This window comes from Cynocephalus volans, chromosome 3 (genome assembly GCF_027409185.1).
Source record: "Cynocephalus volans isolate mCynVol1 chromosome 3, mCynVol1.pri, whole genome shotgun sequence".
NCBI classification, from domain to species: Eukaryota; Metazoa; Chordata; class Mammalia; order Dermoptera; family Cynocephalidae; genus Cynocephalus; species Cynocephalus volans.
This window is the reverse complement of record NC_084462.1, coordinates 183986525-184000820: the sequence shown is the minus strand read 5'-3', so window position 1 is coordinate 184000820 and position 14296 is coordinate 183986525. Positions and strand designations below refer to the sequence as shown.

The 14296-nt window shown below is 63.3% G+C and overlaps 1 protein-coding gene across 4 annotated transcripts in view; it reads right to left on the bottom strand.

The window, feature by feature from the left end:
- The window catches only part of CEP170B (centrosomal protein 170B), a 28931-nt gene extending 15013 nt beyond the window's left edge, over positions 1-13918 (bottom strand). For 3 of the 4 annotated variants that reach the window (XR_010022905.1, XM_063089841.1, XM_063089843.1), the window contains exons 1-5: positions 13870-13918; positions 10502-10633; positions 2580-2669; positions 619-697; positions 151-209 (exon numbers count right to left, since the gene is read on the bottom strand). Coding sequence is in view for 3 of the 4 variants with exons in the window: in XM_063089841.1 (XP_062945911.1) it covers positions 151-209; positions 619-697; positions 2580-2669; positions 10502-10606 (333 nt within the window). In the remaining variant the exon portion in view is untranslated. The remainder of the gene's footprint in view (positions 1-150; positions 210-618; positions 698-2579; positions 2670-10501; positions 10634-13869) is intronic. The other variant, XM_063089842.1, reaches the window with a different exon arrangement.
- Positions 13919-14296: the final 378 nt, after the last annotated feature.

Sequence of the window (14296 nt, the reverse complement as noted above, 5' to 3'; positions counted from 1 at the left end):
CTGGGCCATCTGGCTAGGCAGAGGAAGCCAGACTGATTCAGGAAACTCACAGCCAGGACAGGGTGCCCGAGAGGCTTAGGGGTGTTAGCTGAAGTGAGATGGGCAGTGGGAGTGCAGGGACCACGGGGACAGGGGCTGACCAGCACTCGCCTTGAGTGCCTCCTCAGGGACACGGTGCTGCACACGCTCCAGCACGTACATGTTGGAATGTGGCAGCGTGTTAAGGAGAACACGGAACAGGAAGAGCTGGGAAGACACAGGCCGGTGCCTGGAGGCCAGCCCTGTAGTCCAGGCCCAGAGGTGGGTGCAGGAGAGGCCCCTGGTTGCCTGGGCAAAGGCCTCCTTCCCAGGGAGGCACAGCCATGCTCACCAGCGTTCCGAGCACAGAATGCCGAGCCTGGGCAGCCCCAAGGTCAGGCCCAGGGAGCCACCAATCACTCCTCAGGCCCTGGCGACCTCAGATCCATCCCCGGCGTTCTCAAATCCCAGCTGTGACTGCTGAGGCCCCGACCCCACCTGTGGGATAACAGGGTACCCATGGCCTTGGGGACTGAGGGAGAAGCAGCCTGGGGCACGGCGGGGGGGAGGGCGGAGGACAGCGCCACAGGGAAAGGATATCGTAGCCGAAGCGGATGACGTCATTGAGCCTCAGCGTGACGTACTTCTGGTCTGGGATGCGCACATCATTCACAAATGTCTGTGGGGGAAGCAGGTGGTGGGCTGAGCAGGCGGGTGGGTGGTGGGGGGCACCAACTCTACAGAGTCCACGGCAAGCAAATGACCTGGACATCTCCCCCATGCGGCACTGGGCCTGGGCCCTGGCCTCCCAGCACCATCCGGGCCAAAGGCACCACTGGCATGTGCATGACCAACCTCGAGCGCCACAGAGACCAGGGTACAGGCAGCCACTGAAGGACGGGCCAGGGGACCGAGATGCCAGGCGTCACCCAGCGCTACATGTACGCTAATGGGACCCCTCAAGAGCAAACCCATTTGAACATCTTTGTGAAGAGGAGTCTGCTAAAAGATGCTCTCAGCCACACGGTAGCCCCCTGCAATCCCATGTGCCCTTGCGAACAGCTGAGGCAATGCCTGCCCCTGGGAGGCCCACAGCAAGGCTGGCCTGATGACGCCCCCAACCGGGCTGCCAGCTCGCGGGGGCATCAATGAGCCAGTCCCCAGAAACCCTCTCCCTCCATCAAGGGCTTCCAATTGGCCGGCCACCGGCCACCACACCAGAGTCAGATGAATGAAAGGGCCTAACATGCTGAGGGCCTCTGGGACAGGCCAGGGTGAGAGGGAAGACAGTTGTGACTTGGGCACGGCTCCTGTGCCCAGTCTGGAAGAAACAAGACAAACATGGAGAAGTCTTGTAGGAGAGGAGGGTCTCTAGCGCCAAGGTGGAGGGTGGCTCCTTGGGGTCTGCCCATGCAGAGACGGGCCTGGGAGGGGCTGGGACTGCTGCAAGCTCAGGCTGCACATGTCACATGTAAAGCAGCAGTCCTTGGGCTCTGAGCTAGGAAGCAGGCCCACCTCTCTGCCAGCCTGTGTCCCTGGCTGAGCCCAGTGTCTCAGGGGCAGACGGGAGCTGGCCACAGCTCTGCGGACATCACAGGCCTCTGAGATAGCTGGCCCTGCAGAACCCAGGAGTGCGTACCAGTCCAGTTCCACACATCTAGGGCCAGCAACCCCCAGGACCCTCTTGAAGCCCATGTGAGTGGCGCAGCCCATGTAGTAGGCAAGGAGAGGCCCCTCACCGTACAACCCTGTGCAGGCAGGGCTGCTTCATTTGACAAAAGGGCTGAGGGAAGAGGGGGCTCAGGGTAGACCCCAGCGGTGCCTGAGGCCCCCTGGCTGGGAGCACCTTGAGGCAGGAGCTGAGGGGTGGTGCCCACTGCTCACTGCAGCACCCACATGGTAGCGGCAGGGTCAGCCTGAGGCTGCTGTGGGAGCCCCCAGCTCAGGACTGCATAGTGGCCCTGGACAGGCTTGTGTCCACCAAACACAGAAAGGAACAAAGAGACATCCAGGCAGTATCTCCAGGACAGACAGACAGACACACGTGTCTCTAGAGAGGGCTCCTCCCTGTCCTTCCTGCCCTGTTTCCACCCCACACAGCCGGTTCTTCTTGCCTGACCTCCTTCCTGCTCCTGCAGTCAGGGCCTCCCTCCTGGTCACCACCCTGCCCCCGACTCATAAAAGAGAAAGTCACATTCTCCCCGCCATACAGACAAGGTGCCCTGGCTCCGCTCCTTCCACCTCAGGGCCCCATTTCCCAGCCCAGTGCCTCCCCTTCCCACCTGAGGGGTCTTGGAGGCGTGAGTCCCTGCCAGTGGGAGCCCTCCGGGGAGGCCCTGACCTCTGCAGCTGAGGGAGGCCTCCTTCTCAGGGGAGCAGAGGGTGGGTGGGGGTGGGGACAGGGCCAGAGCTGAGGTGGGGCCAGGACACAGGGGCGGGGCCAGGGATGATGGGGCAGAGCCACAGTTTAGGGGCAGGGCCACAAAGAAAGGTGGGGCCAGGGCAGAGGAGGCAGGGCCTTCAAACAGGTGTGGAGCCAGGGCAGGGGCCCAGGTACTCACCCCATTGAGGCTGCCCAGGTCCTTCACCCAGTGCTCGTCCCTGTCCGGGTCATAGTTGATGACGGCATGCTGCTTGTCCACGCTGCGGGACTGGGGAGACAGACAGACTGCTCTCAGGTGACCCATCCCAGGGAGGCAGGACCCAGGAGGCCACAGTACCCCTGCAGACCTGCTGAGGGTGTGGGCAGCCCCTTCCTCCTTGCGCCCCATCAAAATACCAACAGTAGCCCCCTGGGCCTTGGAACCCACGAGGCCCAACTCCCACAGTGTGTGCACCCAGGAAAGCCTACCCAGTCACCAAAGCAGGTCACAGGAATTTGGTGAGATGCCAGGGCCACTTCCCCCACCCTCCCTGAGCACTCTCCTGGATGGGCGTGGGAGGGGGTGGGAACCCTCTGGTCATCTGGGACATGCTGTTCCCTCCCGAGGGCAGGCGAGGCGGCCAGCCAGGCTCCAGCTCTGATCGGGGAACTGGGGGTGGGGGGTGTTTGTCTCAGCGAGAGGCCTCCCCCCACTCCTGGCCCAGGTCCCCAGGGGCACACACCACCTGTCAGCGTGTCAGACACGCGTGTGCACACACACCTGTGCATGCCTAAGGGGGTCCCCTCCCATGTACACAGCATCACACTCACTGCTGTCCAGCTACCACCTCCCACCCCACACATACACACGCCAACATACTTCCCCCCTGAGTGTGTCTAACCCTTCCCTGGCCACCAGCCTACCTGGGACTCCTCACAAGGACAGCCGCCCCAGCTCCCTCACGTGGTCAGCCTCATCATCCAACTGCAGGGACACAGCTGACCCCCTCCCCCACACCCCCACCAGGGCTTGGGGGACAGAGGCAGGGAGGGGGTCACTTTCTACTTGCTTAGATGGTGCCAGCATGGGCCCACATCACCCAGCCCATGAGGCTGGAGGTCTCAGCACAGAGCACCGTCCCCCACTTTGCCTTTCATGGCTGGGGGCTGGGGGTGCCTGGGGGCAGCTGCATTCTTCCTGCCCCCTCAACTGAGGAGCGGCAGGCCTGGGGGCCCAGGGAAGCTGTCAATCCCTAGACCGGATGACAGTGTGCGACCCATGCAGCCACCTGTGGACCGTCCAGGAGGTGCCCCCAGGACACAGCCAGGCCAGGCTCCAGAGCACACCAGTGGCAGCAACAGGCCTGCACAGTCGCTCCCCACCCTGGAACAGGACAACCCTGACCCACAGGAGGGTGGCCCAGGAACCAGACATCCCTCCTGGGTCCCAGCGGAGCTTCTCAGCCTCACAGGTGAGAGCTCTAGGACCCTCAGGCCACGTCCCTGGGCAGCCTGCTACCACTAGCCCAGCCCCACCTGCTCTCTGACACTCTCCACCTGCCCAGGCCCTGGCACCATTCTGAAATAGCCAGTTTCCAGGGTAGGCCCCGGCATCCCTCCCAAGGATTAGAAGCCTCCAGGGCCGGGCTTTCTTCCTCACTAAGAGACCTGGGCGCACAGCAGGGGCTGCATGGGGGGTGGGCATGGGCTCTGGCCCAGACCTGCCTCCACCCAAGGTCACCCAGCTTGGTCGAGGCCTCACCTTCAGTCCCAGCAGAGGCACCAGGGCAACTGGACGGGGCTCGTGATGGCCAGGAGGCCTGAGGTGTGGCCACAGCTGGCCTGAGCACTGCCTCCATGCTCTGACAGCCACTGCCATCCCAAGGACTGAGCCCTCAGAAGCCCCAAGGTGACCGGTGTGACCCACAATGGTGGTGATGCAGGGGGCACCTGGCTACCACAGCGTGGGGGAGTGTGGGGAGGGGTGGACAAGGCCCACACCTCATGCTGTCACGGACCCTCGGTCCTCCCAGGAAGTTGGTAGGCGTGTCAGAGGCAATTTAAAGAGGAGCGCAGGGTCCTCCAGCCGCCATCCCTGAGCCACCTCCACCCGCACAGCCCACACCGTCCCTGCGAAGTTTGCGTAAGTGGCTCAGCCTGCTGGGGACCCTTCCCTGGGAAGCCCCTCAGGGCTGATCCTAGTGCTCCCCAAAGCAACAGGCTTCTGGCAGGGTGGGTCTGACCTTGAGACCTATTGCCCCACCCCTAGTCCCCATTTCTGTCCCTGTTCCAAATTCCTCTCCCAAAGTTGGCACCTATAGCTAAAGGGCTCCTGACCACCCTGGCAGCAGCCTTGGGCCTGAAGAGGACCAGGCAGGAGGGTCATGCCAGACACCACCTCCTCCACAGGACTCCCCAGGTTGTCCTCTGGATGCCGGCACACTCAGTGCTCACCTCCTCCAAGAAGCCAGCCCAGGGGACTCCCCACTGTGGCCCCTCCTACTGGCCTGGCCTGCAGCCTCCCCCACCTGGCACAGAGCAGGCATGAGGGGTGACAAGAACCAGCAGTCCTCTGCAGGGAGCCTTGCCTCACGCCACTTAGCTGCCCCTTGCAGCCCCGAGGCTCGTGCACCACAATTCCTACCTCAGAGTCCTGCTTGGACGCTGGGAGGACTGGGGCTCCCTGATGGGGCTGGGGGCTCACCTTCGCCTGCTCCCCAGCTCTGTGCACAGCCAGCATCCCCGCCTCAGCCCTGCCTGACACACGGTCACTCCTTGGCACAGATGGCACCCTGCTGGGCATCCAACCTCCCTGGGCGATAAGAGTCCAAAAAGAGCAAGAGGAGGGGGCGAAATGGGGGTCCTGAGCTCTGCTGGTCTGAGGCAGGCGGGGAGGGGCCTCAGAGTTAGATGCCATCTCTGCTAAGGAGTGACCCCTGGAGGGGCTTCCAGGCTGACCTTTCCAGTCTGGACAACTCCCCCTCCCCAAGTCCTGCACCCCTGGGCCTGACAGCCACCTCCCAGACATACCCCCAGACCCATTCTGGGCACTTCAAGCCCAGCCTGCCCTTTCCTCCAGGCTCTCCCAGGAATGCCCACCAGCCAAGCCCCCTGCCCACCCCCAGGCACCAACGCCGTTGCTCCTCTTCCCCAGTAGCCACCAGTGTGCCTCCATCCCACGGCCACCTGTCCTGTCCTCCCGGCCCCCACCAGGCCCTGCCCATCATTCTGACCCCTCACTCTCCTGCTGAAGCTTCCTGGGGCTCCCCTGGCCTGGGAGGGCAGGCGACCCAAGAGCCATGGGCCCGGGAGCTTCTCTCAACCTTCCTCTCCCTGCCCAGCCACAGTTGGGCTCTGGCCAGACCCTCACCTGGGCCTGGGTCTCAGCCTATGTGACTCTCTGTGTCCAGGACCACCACCCTCCCTGACCCCACCTTCCCTCTCCCAGCAAGACACCCCACCCCGCCCACCCTGCCCCAGCTTCCAAACCGGTTCCTTTAACTTGGCTCAGGGTCCCCCCACTGGTCCCTGTTCACACCCAGAGCCTGCCTGACCCTCCACCCCTGGCCAGGGCTTTGTCACTGCACAAGCTCCTGCCAAGCCCCTCCCCAGATGGCAGGAAGCCTCAGGGACTCATGGGGAGGGTTTGAGAGGGGGCAGGGGAAAGCCCCCCTCAGAAACCTCCCTTCCCAGCTGCCGCACCCCAGGCCAGAAGCAGACCCCCCACCTGGCCAAGCCCACGTGCTCAGGAACTAGAAGGAGACCGCCCATGAGAGGTGGCCCCTGGTCCAGGGCACAAGACGTCAAACACACCAGGGCCCGTGGAAGGGAACTCCTCAGGCAGGAGGAGCCGGGGTGAACACAGACCTGTGGAAGGGCCGTGAGGAGCTCCAAACATGGATTCTGGGGAAAGGTTCTAATAATTTGTACTTGCGTTAAAACGGAATAAAGATGTGTTTCCAAAATCTGTGTCTGATGCCCTCCGTGGGTGACAGCCCTACCCCTGGCTGTGTTGGTCTGACCATGGCCTCAACCCAGGGCTCTGGGCACACCCTCCTGCCAGCTCATCTCCAGTGCCACAGCCAGCGAGGCCACAGGGACCCACAGCAGCCTGGCTTGACTCGCCGTGGGGGTGGTCCTGAGCCTGCGGTTTCTGAGTTGGATGATAATGTACGAATCCTGGCTGTCACACACTCCCATGGACAGCCAAAGGGCAAACCAGGTGCAGGCAGAGAGGGCACCTCCCCAGAAACACGCAATACACATGTGCATACCCATAGAGAAGCACAAATGTGTACACATACAGGCATGCGCATACGTGTGCACACACAAAGAGAAGCACACACATGCATGTGCACACGTGTACACAAAGAGAAGCACATGCACACGCGTGCACACATGGAGCACACAAATGCACACTGAATACATTGACACGTGTATGTATGTACTCGCATGCATGTACTCGCATGTGTGCACATGTGGACGTAAACATGTATACAGGCAAGTGGACAACACACGTGCCCACTCCCATGCACACACACGTACAGCATGGCCTGTACCAGAGCCCTGGCTGCCCCTGGAGCAAAAGCCACAGCAGGCAGACCTGGTGCACACTCCCCCTACATTCGTGTCATTTAACACATCCTCGCTGGGCACCAGCTCTGTGCCAGGCTGGCCCTGGGAGCCGGATGCCGTGGTGAGCAAACAGCAGGGCCCTGGAGAGCGTGGCCTGTGGACACACGTGGCCACAGCTAGTGGCTTTGCCTCCAGAACAGCTTCTCCACCTCCTGCCCAGAGTGATCAGAGCCATGGCCTCTCTTGCTGGCCATGGCACAAACCTCCAGGCCGCTCAGGCTCCCCCTGTGCCCACACAGGGCTCTGTCCTCCCACAGCCTCACCCGTGGGCACACACCTCTTCCCTCTTCCTGGAACAGAGGCCCCTTCCCACCCAGCTCCTGTGCTGCTCCCTCTCACTCAGATGTCATGCTGTCCCATGGGAACATTCCTCCCTCTGTGGGGTGGGGGTGGGCGAGGGGCTGTGATGGGGCACGGTGGGTTCCAGGGACAGGAAGGTGAGCATAGAACCAGACCCTGGAGAGCCAGGGCAGGTGCAGAGAGCAGCGGGGGTCCAGCACAGGCCTGGTGGGCTGGGGTTCCTGTCTGTGCACAGGAGGGGGGTTGGGAGGGGCACTTGGGTAGGCGCAGGGCTTGGGGTGAGGGAGAGGGAAGGCCAGGGTCTGCCCCTGGATGGCTGGTGCGGACCCTGCTGGGGACAGAGGATGATGAGTTTCGTTCTGCCATGCTGGGTTGCGCTGCCTCCAAGGAGCCCAGGAGGAAGGCTCTCGGAGGCTGGAAGCTGAGGACATGCCAGGCACGAGACAGCACATGAACCATCTGCACAGAGGTAGAGACCGAAGCAGCAGTGTGTGGACAGGACCCCCAGGGAGAGAGGCGAGCAGGCAGAGGGCCACTGAGGTCAAGCACCGAGAGGCCAGAGGAACCTGGAACAGCTGTCCCAGGAAGAAGCGGGGAGCACCTGGAAAAGTCCCAAGGGCTGGGGTGGCGGTGGCACCATCATGCATGTGCCAGGGCTGCCTGGAGCCAGGGGGATGGGGGCGAGAAGGGCACAGAGGTGAGGAACTTCCTAGCAGGGGCAGCTCTGCAGGGGAGTGAGGGGTGAGGGAGGCAGCAGGAGGCGAGAGGAAGGGCGCTCTGAGCAAGGGCCAGCGGGCGAGGGCAGGAGTGGGAGCAGGAGGCCAGCTGCAGGGTGCTGGAGGTGGACGGCCTTCCGCACTCACTCTACACCTGCACAACCTCCCCAAGCCTCAGTTTCCCCATGCAAGATGGAAACACGTCTCACATGGCCACACCACCAGGCCAGGGGCTGGCCCGGGATGGAGAGCCGAGAAGCCCCTGTCATTCCCATCCCGTGTGGGGCTCCACCCACAGGCCCAGAAACTAGGAATAGGACCCTGACCCCCCAAAAGTGGCCTCTCCTCCAATTCCTGGGAAAAGAAGCAACCAGAGAGAGGGTGGGCCTGGTGTGGGTGGCACCAGGTGTGGGATGGGAGGGGCACCACCACGCTGGGTCCCTGGCACCCCACGCTCACTCCCACTCCTCCCAAAGGCCACAAGTGCTGCCTCCTCCAAGAGGCCCTCTTGGCCATGTGGGTAGAGCTGCAGGGCCACCACCGCCACACCTGTGTGTGGACAGTGCCATACAACACACGTGACACAGGGGTACGGCACAACCCATGCTTGTCCTTGTACAGCCTGAGAGCTAAGAATGGTTTTTACACTTTTAAATGATTAAAAATCACCAAAAGACTATTTCATGACATGTGAAAATGATAGGAAATTGGTCATTCAACGCCTGCAGATGGAGTGTTACGGGCACCCTGGCCGGGCCATCCTCAGAGGGGTCTGAGGCTGCTTCCTCCCCAGGACAGCACAGCCAAGTGGCCACACTGGAGCTGGGTGCCACAGAGCCTGAGATGTTTACCCAGCCCTGCAGAAAGCATCTGCCGACTCCTCACCACAGCCACCGACCCGGTCTCTCCAACTACCAACGGCATGAAGAAAAGAGAAAAAAGGGGAGAGAATGTTCTAGATTAAAGAAATTTAAGAGCCTGAACCACTAGCCACCACCTGAGAAACTTGCTGGGTCTAGACTCAAGAAAATCAGAGGACTTTTGGGGGAGAAGCCAGGGACTCACTGCGTTCCAACTGCCATAACAAAATACTTTAGACTGGGTAATTTATAAACAATAGAAATTTATTGCTTGCAGGTCTGAGGGCTGGAAGTCCGAGGTCTAGGCCCCAGCAGATGTGATGTCTGGTGAGGGCTCTGCCTTCTAGCTGATGTCCTCACTAGAGACAGCGCCTTCTAGCTGTGTCCTCACTTGGCAGAAGGAGTGAACAAGCTCCCTCAAGCCTCTTTTCTAGGGGCCCTAATTCCACCACGAGGGCACAGCCCTCACGCCCTAATCCCCTCCCAAAGGTTCCACCTCTTAATACCATCACATTGGGCTAAAGTCCCCACACAAGAATTTTGAGGGACACACATATGCAGGGCAGACCACAGCATGGATACAGGCGGGGGACTATTGGGACAGGCCTTTCCTGGGTAGAGGTGGACAAACACGTGCTGCCCAAGTGAATGCGCACATGGCCAGGACCCCTCACCACAGCCCAAGCCCTGCCCACCTCGCCAGAGCCTCACGCATCCCCGGGGCCAGCAGCAGCAGCCAGGGTGGCAGATGGGAACTGAGAGTGGGGCCACAGAGGACCTGGGACATCCCTGGGTGTGCTGGGCAGCATTCCCGCACCTGAGCAGGCCCTTCAGCTGGACTGGACAGTGCCGCCCACCCAGGACCTTCTTTTCCTTCTGAGAGGCATGGAGTTCAGGGGGCTTGGGGACAGGGGCCCACAGGACATCCCAGGCCAGGATAGACACTGCAGGGTCAGGACATTTCCCACCCTTCGCTCCCACACAGCCAGATACATGAGCCCCACAGAAGCCAACACGAGGCTCCTGGCAGACTCTGAAGCCCAGGCCAGGGAGAAATTCCTGACTGCCCAGCACCCTGCCAGAGAGGGGCCCCCTCCTGCCCAGCGCACCATCCAAAGGGCATCAGACTTTACCCCGAGATGTCTGAAAGCAAGAGCAACAGGAGCACCCTCAGGTAGCTCTGACATCAGAGCTGGCCCTGCAGCTCCCCAATCCCACTCATGGCCCAGGTGGGGCCCCCAGACAATAAGGATATGGACGGATCCACCTTCCAGCACCTTTTAAAGGTGAGCTCTTAGCTCCCTGTGTGCACAAGGACACCTTCTCACCCTTCCTGGGCCCCCAACACCTTTGAGAATCTGACAGAGGCCTGAGCACCCTCCCATCAGGAATAAGTCCAATCTGCAGGGGCAGGGACCCGAACTCACGAGCACACGCGCATGCTCCTGCACACACTCGGAGGAGGCCCCGAACCCTCCTGTGTTTCCAGGGCCCAGGTGGCAATGCCCAGGCCTGGGGCTGCATTGTGGCCTCCTCGCCAGGGTGTCTCCCAGCAAGTTGAGCTCCTGGTCCCCACGCCGCCCTCTGCCCAGAGGTGCCCGCACACTCACCTGCAGCATGAGCTCACACTCATCACGCCCGACGAAGATGAGCTCGCGTGGGAGCCGGTGGCGGGTGCCGCTGCTGCTCACCAGGAACCAGGACGTGACACTCATCTTGGCACTGGCCGGGCCCGTCTGGCCCTGGGGAGGAGGGGGTTGTCAGAGTGGGGCTCCACATCCTGGGCTGCAGTCCCCGGGCTAGCACAGATCCTGCACTCGGAGGTTCAAGCTGGCTGCTTCGGGAAACACTGCACTCCAGCCATACCAGGCCACCCACCCGTCCTGAGTGTGGTCCCGAGTCCCACTGCCAGCCCTCTGACCCATGTCACCTGCCCTCTCCACCGTGTCCACCTGTGGACACCCCCTCCCCCGGCCAAGGTTGCTGGATCCTCCTTTATCCTTTAGGTCCCACCACACTTAGTCGCTCCTCTGTTCTCGGTGTCAGGGGTCGAGGTCCACTGCCTGCACGTGGACCAGCTTATGCCCATATGGGCCTCCAGGAGCAGCTCGTGGGCTCAACATGGCCAATTGGGGTTCCCACCATACCTGGTCCACAGCACCAGATCCACCCCAGGACACAAGCCCTGAACCAGAGGACCTACTTCCCCAAGCCAGGCATGCTGAGACTGAACAACAGGCAGGGGGCTTTGGGGTGGGGGGACAGCAGGGACAGAGGTGGAGACAGGGGCTCGGAGCCACTCTTACGGCTGCCACTGATAAGACACTGACCGGTACTTGGTGGCCACTGTGTGAGGGCAGTACTGGGTGGTCAGGGCATCAGGCAGCCCAGGGGTATCAGCCAAAGAGGGATCTGAGGAGCTGGTGTGGTCAGGACAGGCAGAGAGCACTGTGGCAGTGTGAGGGCACAGAAAGCACAGCCTGAATGATGGCCAGGGCTGATGTCACCCTGAGAACAGGCCCTGGGGCTCCAGCCAGTGTGCACAAGTGCGCGCTCGTACATAGGCACCCTGTGCACCTAGAGCATCCACGTGAATGTGTCCCTGCCACTCTCCCGGCTCACAATTCGTGGACATTTGCATCCTCTACCACACATCTTGAGCACCGCTATGGGTCAGGTGGTGGCCTGGGCTGAGACAGCCGTGACTGAGACCCTGACAGAGTCCCCACATAATGAGGCTCCCTCCCACCAGGGAGGCAGTGGCAAAGAAGGCCCATGAGCAGGTGTGAGTGACACAGAGAACACGGAAGGGGGGACAGGAATGGGCTGTGCTGGGAGGGAGGGGTTGGGGAGGGGGACATCTGGTGCACTGCACCCAGGCCGAAGGAACGGCCAGCACAAAGACACAGGGACTGAGCTGAGGGACGGAGGGCCTCACACACCCCTGAAGTCCTGCTGCAGGCGTGTCCTGGAGCGAGAGGGGAAGTCTGCCGGGCCAGTGCAAGATGAAATCTCAGTGCCCTTGTTGGAAAATTATGAAGAATTTCTGAACAGCCAGAGCAGGGCGTGAAACCAAGTGGGGGGCTCAGCCAGGGGCTGAGCAGGGGTGCTGGCCCCAGGCCTGAGGCCAGCCTGGAGCTCCTGAGTCGCTCAGCCCCATGAGCTGACTTACAGCACAGGGAACAGCTGGAGACAAGTCAAGAGGTGACCAGAAGACTAGTCAAGAGGTGAGGACAATAACCCAGGACAGAGATGACAATGGCTGGGGCCCCTTTAGGAGCAGGGGAGGAGGTGAGGCTGCCAGGCTCCAAATGTGTCCCGAGGGCAGGGTCCCAGCCACAGAGATGGCTTGGACTTGTCTATGAGGGTGCAAGGGAGCAGAGCTGGAAAGGACTCCTTGGTTCTAGACAGACCAGCTGGACAAGTGGAGGCCATCGCTGAACTGGGGATGCCACACAGGGTCCTGTGCACACACCTCCCAGGATGTGCACACATGGTCACCACACACGAGGTCACACCCAGCCACTCTCATTGACATGAGTAGTGTCAGACCTGCCCTTGGGGGTGGGTGAGGAGTAGGCCCTGTCTCTGCAATGCCCACACCTGGAGGCCTCAGCCATGAGGCTCTTCAGCCAGGTCTCAGCTCCCCTCTAGGGGGGCAGCAGATGAAACCAACATCAGGCTCCACCCACCTCTGAACGTCCACGCGACCAGGTATCTCAGGGCAGACCCTCACCTTGAGCAAGCAGGTGGAAGAAGTAGAAAAATCTGAGCCAGCATGAGGCAGCTCCAGGCGGCCAGAACCCCCCTCACCCTGGGGCCCCTGCCCTTCCTTAGGGTCCAGCCACTAGGACACCCACCCAGGGTCCAGCTGGAGAGGCAGGCACCGGAGGCCCAGGGGGTGGGACTTCAAAGCCCCTGCAGCCCCAGATGGTGACCACAGACCCGCAGGTGGACCCATAGCCCCAACCTCCCGGAAAAGCCCTAAGCGAGGCTGCTGGGAAGACGCAAGGCTCTCTCAGGCACAGTCCCCACCCCACATCGCGGCTCCCAGCCCCCATCCAGCTCCCGGCCCAGACTCCGTGTCTCACACTCTGCCATCACCAGCTGCCAGCTCCCGTGGTCGGCAGGCAGGGGGACCCCCACCCAGAGGATGCTGAAGGCAGAGGGAGGCCAAGCCTACAGAGCTTGGGTACGCGGCTGTGCCAGAGCCAGGCCACCCGCTGCCACCACCAGCCCATCCTGAAAAGGCCTGGGAGCCACGGACGCGCCCCAACAGCCCGCGGCCGGTTCGGGGCTGGGCTGGCCATCGTTGCTAGGAGGACAATAATAAACACCCCAAACTTGTCCCCTCAGCCGCCCCAGCCAGAACGGCCACCCGCCCGGAGGTAAGGAGGGGAGATGCCCAGAGGAGGAGACGGGGAGAGCGTAGGGCGGAGCGGCGGAGGCGCTGGAGGGAGCAGGCAGAACGGAGGCCGCGGACAGGCGGGGAGACGGCGGCGAGAGCAAGAGGAGGACCGAGGGAGGGCCCGCGGGAGGAGCGGAGGCCAGGCCAGCAGGGAGGAGGCCGGGAGGCGCCGGGGCGGGAGCGCCAGGCCCGGGGGGGAGGGAGCTGCGCCTTCTCCTGAATCAGCGCTCGCTGGGGGCGGCCATGGCCTTGCCGGTGCCGGGGCGGGGACCGGGCGCCCGGGGCTCCCCCCCCCGCCGCAGGCCGCGCACACGCGCACCCGGGCCGGGCCGCGTAGACGCGCGCCGGGCGGCCCCTCCCGGCCTGCGCAGACCTGAGCCGCCTCCGCGGCGGCGGGGACCGGCCCGGCCAGGTGCGCCGCACGGTCCCCACCCCCGCGCTTTTGTCCGGGCCCGGCCGGGGGCCCGCTCCCTGGGGTCCCCTCCCCGCTCCCCGTGCGTCTCCGCGGGCGCGCAGGTGCGGACGACGGGGGGCCCCGGCCGCGGCGAGCGCGGGCCCGGCGCGTCCTACCTGCTGCTCGGGCTCCGTCCCCGGCTCGGCGCCCGGCTCGGTCCCGGCCCTGCCGCCCGCCCGGCCGAGCGCTGGGCGGGGCCGCCGCCTAGGACATGCCCGGCGCGGCCCGCACGCTCGCGGCAGCCCCGGCCGAGCCCACGGGCAGAGCGGCCGCCGCCGGCCTCGCGCGGCGGGTCCCTGACGTCTGCGGCGCCGGCCCCGCCCCCGGCACGCCCCGCCCCGGCACGCCCCGCCCCCGGCACGCCCCGCCCCGCCCCGCCGGAAGCCAGGTTAGGGCGAGTCCGCGGCGCCAGGTGAGCGCGCCCCGCCGCCCCCAGGCCCACGGCCCCGCGTGTCGGGCGGAACCGGGTGCCCAGCGCAGCCCAGCGTCCTGGCTCCCGGCCCGCAGGTTAACGCCCCACCACGCTCCGGGAGCCCCGGCTCC